Genomic DNA, 12,669 nt, shown 5'->3' on the forward strand with positions numbered 1-12,669 from the left:
ATAAAGCTATGATTCTAATACAGTCCACAATTGAGAAATGTTTCCATGTCTCCATTACTTCAATAGATTCAGAATAAATTTTTTTCAAAATCCATTGTAACGATTTTCTGATGTAATGAGTTTTAAAGGTGAATATAATGGCTGATTGAAAGAAGTTGTATTAATCCAGTACAACTGTGGTGGTAGGAACATAACTTCAATTCTTGGATGACTTTAATCTTTTGGATGGCCTGGTGTGCTATCCAAAACTTTGAAATCTTGATTTTTTCCACAAGTTCAATAGCACAGAACATAACACAGGGTTTCCCAACAAAATAAAATACAGGGATTTCTCAATTTTTTTTTGACTAGCGAGTCAACAGTGGGAAAATTACATCCAACATAATAGCAGGTTTTCCCCGCACAAAAGCTCAAAAATACCCTGTTATACGAGATTTACCGAAATTCTCTAATCATGTCAGAGCTAAACTGTGTTATATAAGTACAATGTTGTGCGAGGATTGCCGCAATTTATCAATCGTGTTAGAGCAAAACCGTGTTGTAAAAGTATCATGTTATACGGTGGTTGACTGTATATACTTTCCTGTCACTATAATTATGCTGTACATTATTTTCTCCTTTCCTTTGTTTTACTTGTATCTTTTTACACATTTTATCAAAAGCGACTATAGAGATCATTAATTCGGTCCTCTTTTTATAGTTTTCTTTTAAGGCCACATTTCACTATAAATTATTGCAAGTTCCAGGCATTCTTTCTGATGTGTAACTGATGCTAAATGGTAACACATATTCTAATGTGTTACTACTTTAGCATCAGTTATACGAATCAATCCAACTACATTTTTATATCTCAACTGGATATTTTCCTGCTGTTTTTTTCCCACCTTATTAACTATTTACTATGCATTACTTGGAAATTCCAGGTATCTGTATTGTACTTTCTATTTGCAAGTATCTACTTCTTTGTAATTCTTTTGGTTTATATATATTCAGCTCTCATTATTTTCTTGGCTCTTATTTTTTCAGCTTTTTACAATATTCTTACATCACAAGCATCTGGTAGTAGTCTCTTTCTACTAACTCTCTCTTAATTAGGGCCCTTCCTAAAAGTATGGGAATTTACAATCCCAGCTCTCCCTAGTATCCTTTTATCTTTTTCTTAGCTTTTTATCTTTCTACTTCTCATTTTTTTCTTGTTTGTAAAGCTATTAGTGTAATACGAGGGTGATACAAATGTTCCTACTGACCTTAACCTCTCCTTGTCTTCGCCTTTTTTATCTACACTTTCATCCTTTCCATTTCCTCACTTCACTCCTTGCCTTATACCACTTGCTTGCATTATCTTATTTTACATTCTTATACAAATTCTCCCAAATTTTTTCTAAGTCTCTTCATTTACTAATACTCACTTATAACCACCTATTATTGCAAGCACTGTAATCACTTATTTTAATTTTATTACTATTTCACTTCTTAATTTAGTTTAATTTCTTATGTTTTACAACATATACTATGTTTCGACTACCTTATCCATATTTTTGTGGAAGTTCTATTGCTTTACCATCCTATTTGCTCTTGCTTATTTTCATATGTTTAAATTTCCTTTTCTTCCACAAGTAGGGACAAGCATAGAAACAGTTTTTGATACATGATCAGCTGTAGTCCCCTGAAGAAATACCTTACTATGTATCAATATTTATTTTTTAGCTAACATCAAATTTTAATTTTGTAATTTTTCTTCCCCCTTTCTTGGACTTATAACAAAAGTATCCCACCCTTATCTGATGCTTGCTATTACTCCATATATTAATCTAATCATTTTTGCTTTACATTTCCCTTCTCTCTAATTGGCTATCTAGTTCATTCTATAACTTTGTTTAATTCATTATATCATAAATGATATTGATGATGGTATATCAGGCTTAATGTCCAAGTTTGCAGACAATACGAAGGATGGCAAGGTTGTGAATGACACTAATGACAGTACGCTGCTGCAAAAGGATATAGAAAAGTTGAACAGATGGGCTGAGAGGTGGCAAATGAAGTTTAACATTGACAAAGTACTACATATGGGAAGCAGTAACCCCAGAGTGACTTATCAGCTCTGTGGTACTACACTGACAGTGGTAGAGAATGAAGAGGACCTGGGGGTAATTGTGGGCAGATATGAAGTTTTCTGAGCAGTGCAGACGGTCTGCAAGAGTAGCTCATGGTGTCTTGTCAATGATATACAGGAATTTTTATAGCAGGGATAAGGAGGTGATTATCCCCTTGTATAAGGCAATGGTCAGGCCACACCTTGAGTTCTGTATACAGGTCTGGAGGCCTCATTTTAAGAAGGATGTATAGCTGTTGGAACGAGTACAGAGAAGGGCAACAAGATTAGTGAATGGAAGAAAGGCTTAAGTTTTGCAAATTACAGTGTCTGGAGACTAGGCACCTGCGAGATGATCTGATTGAGGTGTATAAAGCCTTGAATGGTTTGAGCACGCTCAATGCTGATGGGATTCTTCCTCTTGCTCAGAATAATCGCCTGAGAGGGCATAAATTCAAATTGAGGAAAGGCAGTTGTAGGATAGATGTGCAGAAGTTTGCATTTAGCCAGTAGGTGGTTGATTTCTGGAACAAACTTCCATTTGTCATTGTAGAAGTTGATAGCTTAAATGGATTCAAGGCAGAACTTGACAAACATTTGGATCGAGTGGATGGGTGAAATAAGGGTTTTTTTTTTTTTTTTTTATTATTATTTATTTTTTTTTCGGCTGATGCTATATAAGCTTGCTTTCTTGCATCATGTGCCTTTGCTAATAATATAGGATATTACTCTCCTTCTCATGCCTTCAGTATCTCCAATTTTTGCTATCTTTCTCCTATTAGCTTTGGCATTTTGTATAATTTATATCTCCATCTTCACACTTTTCAACAGATTTATTTATTTCTATTTCATATATATAAACTTTTTTATCCTTTGCTGCTGCTTTGTGTGATTAGGTGCAACTGTCATATTATTTTTCTCTCTCTATTATGATCACTTAACTTTTCACCCCAATTTTATCATTATTACACACACACACACACACACACACACACACACACACACACACACACACACACACACACACACACACACACACACGGCTTTTGTTTGCAAATTATAAATTTCCAAAACTGTGAGGAAGCCCCTTTTATTGGGGGGACTTCCTCACCTTTCACTGGGAAAATTTTTAGAAAATTATGGTGCAAAATTTCGAATTTGGAGAGCTTTTACAAAGTCATAAACAGTTAGTTTTGAATCCCCCCCCCCCCCCCCGAGATCTCGGAAAACTATTATTTATCATTTTGGCCACTTGTTACTTTTGTCTCTCCACCTGCATTCCTGCTCCCAGTGATGATTTTAAATAATGGCATCATAAGTGCTAATTTGACATTTCAAATTACACAAGTATAGTAAATTGGACAAAACTAATTTAATAGGTATTATTTATATAAAGATTTATGTTTTTATAAAGATTACAAAGTCAAGCTGTGCATCTAGCTTAATTCTCCGTTGACACAACATGCTAACGGCATTAGTAATAATAAATAATTTTTTTTATTTTAAATATATGATTTTTTAAATTTCCTTTTAAATTCCAGAATGCTGTTCCAGCAGGGAAAAAAAAGCCTTATATATATATATTATTATTATTATTATTAGCCATATGGTACAAAGAAGCCTGAGGCTTATGCTGCACCAGCCAAAAAAAATTCCCAAGTTAGCCTGAGAGAGAGAGAGAGAGAGAGAGAGAGAGGAAGGAATCACCAAGAAAGAGAAGAAGGATGATATCTAGCTCAGGAACCCTGGGTTTGCCAAGCCCATACTCACCAGATGTGAGTCCCCGGGGTCACACACACACACACACACACACACACACACACACACACACACACACTAGTATAAATATATATATTATGTGTGAAATATGATTTACTGCAATAGTTTGCACATCAGTATTTAGCTAAAACATTTAAACTTAATAGTGACATTCTTATATTCTGTCTATCTTGTAAAGTCTAACCTTGTGTCCAGTGTCCATTCTGTAGTATAAACTGGAAATTTCTTTATATTAATATAAGTGCAAACTTTAGTTACTTTTAAACCTGGTCAGTGCAGGATCAAAAGAATACAAAACTCAAGGATTACTTTAATGGTCATAAAAGAATACTAAACTCAACTCAAAGATTAATTGTGAAACTAGTTGATTCAAATATACTAAACTTAGAATCATAATACTAATTCTTGACATTTATCAATGTGCATTCTAAAAATTCTTTGAATACAATTGACTTTTAAAAAATATTTTATTACAAAATTAAACATTAGAATTATTAATTAGTAAAGTTAATTAGTTAATTGAAAAAAAAAAAAAATCTTTATTTATTCAGTTTGGAATCCATGATTACGGAAACACCAATTTAACTATGTGAAGTTATCAAATAAATTTAAATCCTGGAAACAGCCTGCACCCTACAGGGTGGAATGTAGAGTAGAAACTTAAATATCGTAGATTACTGTAGCTGGGGAAAAGTAGTAATTTGTAACCCTTTCCTGTCTAGTTTGCTTGTGGCCAAGATGCCTGGAAAGTGGTATAACTTTATACTGTAAAATAAACATATTTTTCATAGTGTAATATTAATAATGTTTGTTAGTTTAATTTCTCGAAAGAAGTTTTCTGAATTTAATATTGCTCAAGGTAATAGCCAATGATGGCATTCAGCCACTTTTTGCCAATTTTTGGAAACTGGTTATTAAAAACATATATATAAATTATGTGTGATATGTGGTTTAATATTAATAGTGGAAAATGTGCAAGAAAACAAGCTTATATAGCATTAGCCAAAAAAAAATTCCATTTCACCTATCCATCCCCGCCAATAGTTTGTCTAGTTCTTCTTTGAATTTATTCAAACTATTTACTTCCACAACAACAGATGGAAGTTTGTTCCAGCAATAAACAGATCTACATCCAGGGGTGTTACTAGGGTATGTGGCACCTGGGTGCCAATTGAAATTTGGCACCCCCTTCAAATTTTCTTCATATGTGTATGTAAGTTTCATGTTTACAGGCGCCCCTTCAACGTTGGTGTATGGGTGCAATGCACCCACTTGCACCCTCAGGATGGCTCACCCCTGTCCACATCCTTCCTAAAATGAAGCCTCCAGACCTGTATGCAGTACTCAAGATGTGGTCTGACCATTTCCTTATAACAATGCGATAATCACCTCCTTATCCTTGCTAGCAATATTTCTGTATATCATTGACAAAACCCCCCCATGAGATGCCCTGGCAGCCTATCTGCACTGCTCAGAGAATGTCATATCTGACTGCACAATTATTCCCATGCCCTTTTTATTTTCCACTATCCTGAGTGTAATACTGCACAGTTGGTACGTTACTCTGGGGTTACTGCTACCCATATGCAGTACCTTTGCATTTGTCATTGTTCAACTTCAGTTGCCATTTCTCAGCCCACCTGCCTAATTTTTCCATTTCTTGCAGCATACCTTCCTTACTGTCATTAACCACCCTGCCAACCTTTGTACCATCTGCAAACTTAAAAAACATTAAGGCTGATTTACTTTTATTGTATCAGCAATAAATACAGAAAACAACAATTGGCCCAGCACTGAACCCTGTAGGATTTACAGCAATAGTTAGCACATCAGTATTTAGCCAAAACATTTAAATGGTGATAGTCTTGTAAACTCCTCTGACCCTGTATGTCCATTCTGTAATGTAAACTAAAAAATTTATTTTAATACAAGTACAGACTTGAGTCAAATCATTTTTTAATGAAAGCATTAAAACCAATAACAAATATATATTTATGTGATAGGTTTAAAGTTTGTAGTTCAGTTTCAAAGGAAAGTGGTTGTTAATAAATTGGGTTGATGAGCAGAGGTATTCTTTATCAAAACACAGACCTTTATAACTTATACCAAATCTGTTAAAATAACAAATATTATTGGAGCACATGTTACACACTTCTTAGTTGATAAAGATTATAATGCAATATTACAATCAGAGATACCTGCAGACCTCTTTTACTGTGTTGTATGCACGATATTTTGCAGATACATTTTCTGTAATTATGATTAGTTTCTGCATCTTAGCAATACCTTTTAAATATATGATTAATGCTTGGGTTTTGGCCATTGAAGCTGGTACACTGCAGAGCCGGCCCGAGGGGGGGGGGGGTGCGAATGGTGCCACTGACTGATTTTGCAAAATAAAAATGGTTTAATTTTTTTTTTTTGTTTTAATACTGTCGCAAAATCTAGTGACATCACCATAAAATGGCCATATTTTTAATATACATAAGAAATAAAATGTCAATAATCATGTTATTAACATTATCTGAAAGCCCGCCAAGGATTCTCCAAAGAACACGGAAAAATATATTTTCTTTCAAATATATTTAAAATGTCTCTCCTTACAAGTCGCTCAGAAGTACGATTATATGTTGCCAGCGTTTGCATAGTTATCGTACTCTAAAGGCTATATATACACTGACTAGGTTTTCTCGGCCCTTTTTCGTTTTCTACCTTCGAGAGATCGAGTGAATTCGAAATTATTCAAAAAGTCGACTTAAATTTTCTTCTGAGAAAATTTTAAGTTAATAATACTGGTTTGACCAAAGCACTTGTCCTGTAAAAGAATTCCAAAGCACAGTATGTGCCCTGCGGAAGTCATAATTTGAATTTAGTTCTTGGAGACATTTCAAAATCATCTTCTCTTGCAAATTCATTTTTTGAGACTTTACAAAGCATATATAATATTTTTGCAAGTTTTGTGATACACTGGGATATATTAAAAGAGCATGTAAAACATCTTACTCCAAAACCACTGTCAGAAACGATGTGGGAATGTCGCCTTAAAATCTGTGAGATACCAAGTACCACAATTTTCTCTAGCTTTGAAATACCTTTATGAACATACCAGTGACATGAAAACGAAATCCGAAATCCAATCAATCGAAAATAAACTTACTTCATTTGAATTTTTATTAAGTTTGGTCATTTGGTATGACATACTGAATGAAGTAAATATTGTGAGCAAGATATTTCAAAATTCAAATATAGATATCAATACTGCAAATTCACATTTAAAAGGCCTTTTAAATTTTTTTGAACAGTATCATGAATTGGGATTCAAATCTTCTTTAATAACTGCAAAGGAAATAGCTGAAGAATTACAAGTGACATCTGAATTTAAGAATCAAAGAACTGGACGAAAAACAAAGCAATTTTGTTATGAAGGAACTGATCAGCCTATTTCATCAGGCGAAGAATATTTCTGAATTCAATATTTTCTAGTCATAATTGATAGTGCGATTATTTCTTTTAAGAAAAGATTCAAAATTTATCACGAACATGAGACATCATATGGTTTTTTATATAATTCGGATAATATTCAAAAACTGACTGAAAACGATCTTCTTAAATGTTGCAAAGACTTAAATGCTACCTTGCAAAATGATATTGATTGCATTGATTTATTTAATGAAATCAAAATTTGTTGTCGAGTTTTGCCTTCCAGGATCACAATATTACAAATATTACAATATTTACTGAAAAATAATTTATTTGAATTGTATCCAAATTTTGTTACTGCTCTGAAAATTATATTAACCTTACCAATTACTGTCGCATCTGCAGAAAGATCTTTCTCAAGATTGAAAATAATAAAAAATTACTTGATCTCGCATTAGTCAAGAACGATTTACCTCCTTAGCCATTTTATCTATCGAATCCGAAATAGCCAGAAAACTAAATTATGATGATATTATCAACAAATTTGCTATAAAACATGTAAGAAAATGAAACAAAAGTCGCATATTGTGACCTTATTCGATTAAGTCGCATACCAAATTTTATTTTATAAGTATATGAAGCAATTATTTTTCTTATTTGATTTATTAAAGATTTTTTTGTGATTGAAATGTTAAGTTTATTAAAATAATTTAATTATTTATCATTTTCATGTAATCCTTACTAAACCAATTTGTGCAATGTAATAAATATCAAAATGCAATAAATTATTTTGTTGTACAAATTTGTATCAAGGCCCCGCAAGTCAACTTTGCACCGGGCCCCGCTTTTGTTCGGGCCGGCCCTGGTACGCTGGATCATCCTTCCACATCTTCTTGCAATAATCATCCTTCCACACAGTCAAGAAAATGTTGGAAATCAAGTGTCATCTATGCTAGAGGAACTTTTTTGGCATTTTTCATGTTGTAGCTGAGCAGGACAGTAATATTGAGCATAGGTTGCAACATTTACTGTCCTGTAAATTCCATTTTTTTTTTTTTTTATATTATCCAACAAAACCAACTATAGAATGTATGCAATTTACAAACAGAACACACTGATTCCTCATGGCCTTATTTGGCTTGGCACAAAATCAGAACAATTAATCTCATTATTAGCAACACCTTTCACTAGAATGCATTAGATGGATTTGAACACATGAACCACAAGATCTAAAGACAGACTAGCTTGATCACAGAGTAAGAATAGCCCATAAAGGCATCTTCTGTTTCCAACTGAAGTATTCTTTGACCTCAATTGACAATAATAATCAAATTGCAGGCTATTTCCATTCAGAGAGGGCAGCCATGTTAGCTACTGTACTGCTCACAATGGTACTAAGTTGTTTAAAATTTGAAATGGCATTAGCAAATCACAGTGTTAGTCATTAGATGAAGTTGGATTGTGTGCCGAACCAGTGTTTGCGCATGGTCAACTCTGTTACATTTTCTAGAGCAACTTCAAGAAATGGTATAAAGTTTTGATTAAAGATAACACATGACAAGTTAAGCTCAGATCTCTCTCTCACTCAGTCTATTGCCTAAAATATTGCCTAAGATTTATAAAGTAATACATTCTAGCAAAAATGTTACTAAAATTCATGCTGTATGCCCAAACATGATGAAAATGCCCAAAAATCATTATGATTAGTAGTAGTGGAAATATTATTAATATACTGTAGTATTGCCATAGTCTGAAGACTCCAAACTTTAACCTTAGTATTTGAAAAAAATATTGAATATTTTAAATTGTGATAGTACTAATACTTGATCTTTCACCAGTAGATTGCAGTACTTATTAAGTTTATTATTATTATTTTTTTAATAATAATTCAAAATATTGTAAATTCCCTGTTTGTTAGAAATACTCATTAGTTTTAATGAAACAAAATGTGTATTAATTTTGCTTAAAATTTTAAAAACATGTTGGAATCATAAAATAAAAAAACATCAAACTGCCAAATTTAAATTGGCAAAGACATTAGCACAAAACTTCTGCATTATTCCAGAACAAGAAATTTATACAGTAATTAAGGAAACACTTTGAAATGAACATTTTTCATTGAAAAAATAACTTATTCTGCCCTGTATAAGTAATAAATATTGTAATCGCGAAATAATAACATAACATTATGCAGCTGTTTTTCGAGGCCCTTGTGACATTTTCTGCAGGAAAATTCTGCATGACTCTGACTCAGATACAGAAATTGATGTCAATACTTGCAGTAGAAATGCATCCTATTATTTTTTACATAATAATAAGACTACCATACTAATAAATAATAATTTACTTTTATTTGGGATTAATAACAATGGAACAAAAACAATTTTAATATAATAATTCTATATATAATTTATAATAATATATTTATTATACATAATATATATATATATATATATATTATAATAATAACTTATAATGATAACTTACCACTGTGATAAAATAAAGCATTCACTATACAGTGAATGACGACTGGACACAGCCAGCCAAAATGGAGTAACTTAAATTATATCACAATGTCCCTCAGACATTGTGATATCATTTTCACAGTTTACACAGGGCGAACAACAGTATAAATTAGTTGAAAAAGCAGCACATGCAAGACTAAAGATACCAATAAGAAGTTTCAAAACATAACTAATAATTTCCAATAAGTGGCACTAGCAATAAATATTTTCTGGCAGGATTAGTCTGGCCATGTGATACTACTGCATAGTTAATCAGATTTTTTTAAAGGCTAAATGGAAAGAAATAGTTGAAATGAAGGACTTTAAAAGCTTATTTTAAATTCTGATGCTATATTGTATAATAAAATCAAAAATATCATTACAAACAACAGTCTTGGTATCAAAAAAAAAAAAAATTCTTGACTGCTTTGGATTGGGTAGAAGTGGGTCATAGAAGATTGGGTCATGAAGTGGGTAGAATTTAATAGTATCCAAAACTATGGAAAATTGAGACAGAGGAGTGGTAGCCTTAAAGGATTTTTTATAACTATACTTATTCAATTAAAAACTAATGATGCAGATCAGGGGCAAATATCACGTATAAGGAATACTAAGATTCACAAAAAAATTTTTGGTAGCTAGTGTGCTTTTTTTTTTTTTTTTTTTTCCAAGGTTAATAATAGACTTGCAAATAAATAGGCAGAAAACCTTTTTCATTGCAAATGTTCTTTTAACTCCCTTAATTACATTCCCAAGTTCTTTCAGGATAGCCAAATATGTAAATGGTACTGAGCATGTGTATACACGACTTAAACAAGATAGTAATTTTTTGTCTTGTATGATACATAAATTATAGAAGGGTAAATGATTTATTATCATTAGCTATATGGTGCAAGGAAGCCTGGAGCTTTTGCTGCACCAGAAGAAAAAAAAAAAAAAAATCCTGAGTTACCGAGAGAGAGAGAGAGTCAAAAAAGTAGAAGGGAATCACCAAGAAAGGAAAGAAAAGAGAAGAATGATGATATCCAGCTCAGGACCCTGGGTGTGGCAAGCCCATACTCACCAAATAAGAGTCCCCGGGGATTATTAACTATAGAAACATAATTTGAAAAAGAATAAAATTAAGAGAAATAGAGCTTTTAAGTTATTTTCCTTTATGAATGCCCTTACAACTTTTTTACTTACAACTAGAATAGTGGCTATGATTGCTATTATTCCACATTACATGGAAAACAGCCAGGTTCCTATTCCATTTTGATGGAATTTGAAAACAAGGCAAGTTTATGGTATTTTGTTACTTTGTGGTTGAGTTAGTTGAAAACTGTGCAACCCTCCAATGAAGGTTGCATAGTTTTCTCTCTTGGAAATTTTGGTATTTTTTTATTCAGCAAATAGGCAAGATGACCATAGAAAACCAGGAATTTAGAGATGCATTATAATAATGCCTCGCAGGCTTAGTTGCTTTGGTGTAAATACTAAAATGTTTAGTAGCTGAATAAACATAGTCCTATGGGTATGTGAATCCACAAGGCTCTTTCTTCTTTAGCATGTTACTGATTTTATTAATGCATTTTTAGTCACTAGTAAAAGAAGCCAAAAGAGGTTCTTTGATTGATGACTGAAGGTGCAACAGCAGAGGCAATTGGACACTGAAGAAGCAAATTAGATAGTATGAACCAGAGCTGTAATGCTCAATACGGTTGATAAGCATTGTCAGCAGTGACGGATTACCCATTAAGGCAATGAGGCAAGTGCCTAAGGGCCCTAGGCTTTGGGGGGCCCCAAGCAAAGACATTTTCCTATAGTGTTCTAAAATAGATTAATGTTTTCAGTAAACATCATAAAAATCTTGATTAATTTAAGCGAAAAATTCAAAAGTACAAAATTTCATTTATTTGCCACCTAACTTTTATTTATTTTTTATTCTTTTTTTTTTATTATTATTTTGGGGGGGGGAGCAAATATAATTTGCCTAGGGGCCCCAACTATCCTTAATCCGCCACTGGTTGTCAGCTTCAGAAAGAAAATCTTTTTGCAATTTTTTTCGTTTAATTCTTTTAATTAATTTTCTTATTTTTAATTGTGTTAAAATTGATTTTTAATTATTTGTTACTCTATTTTTAAGATTTTCGATTTTTTCGTTTTAATTTCTGGAGAGTATCATACAAAAGTGTTACGTATTATATTGAGGTAAACTTCTCGTATTATTTTACAAATACTGAAGAAGGAAAGAAAGTTTCCACTATATGTCTGTATAAGAGACTCTATTGTACTTGTAAAGCACCAAATGTAAATGATTTGCTACACCCAGAGGATTCAGGTTTTATTTTTTTTTTCAGTTATTAAGTGAACTTGTGCATCATACTATATAACTTCTTCTGAATAACAACTACAACCTTCAGTGTTTAGTTACCCCAGTGAATTCTTGCATAATAAAAACACACTAGAGGATTTTATTTTTCAAAATAATGTTTTAAGCTTTGAGTACATTTTGTCCAATATTTGAATGTTCTCATCCATTTTCTCTTTTTTTTTTTTTTTTTTTTGCTATTTTCATTTAGGTCTTTGACAGCAGCGGATCATTTTTATCTTTTGTAAACAGTAATACTGATCCATTATATGGACCACAAGGCTTGGGCCTTAGTTCAGATGGCCATGTTGTTGTAGCTGACTCTGGAAATCACTGCTACAAAATTTACAAATATCTCCAGTAACAGAAAATAAGGTATGTGTTTTAACAGAAATTATTTATTTACTGAATATTGTTATCAGTTATATTGATCGAACTTAGAATGAAGAATTGAAACAAAAAATCAATGACAAAAAAAAAAAGGCCCATAAACTGTTCCTACAAACTAAAGACCTACATCT

The 12,669-nt window shown here is 32.4% G+C and overlaps 1 protein-coding gene across 3 annotated transcripts in view; it reads left to right on the forward strand.

Moving 5' to 3' along the window:
• Window positions 1–12,669, forward strand: part of LOC150090726 (tripartite motif-containing protein 2-like) — a 158,611-nt gene that overhangs the window by 129,531 nt on the left and 16,411 nt on the right. For all 3 annotated transcript variants that reach the window (XM_090372350.1, XM_090372356.1, XM_090372361.1), the window contains one exon: window positions 12,360–12,523. In XM_090372350.1, coding sequence (XP_090228476.1) covers window positions 12,360–12,512 — 153 coding nt within the window. In that variant the 3' untranslated portion in view covers window positions 12,513–12,523. The remainder of the gene's footprint in view (window positions 1–12,359; window positions 12,524–12,669) is intronic.

Source organism: Mastigoproctus giganteus, chromosome 1 (assembly GCF_048544385.1).
Source record: "Mastigoproctus giganteus isolate SK-2022 chromosome 1, ASM4854438v1, whole genome shotgun sequence".
NCBI classification, from domain to species: Eukaryota; Metazoa; Arthropoda; class Arachnida; order Uropygi; family Thelyphonidae; genus Mastigoproctus; species Mastigoproctus giganteus.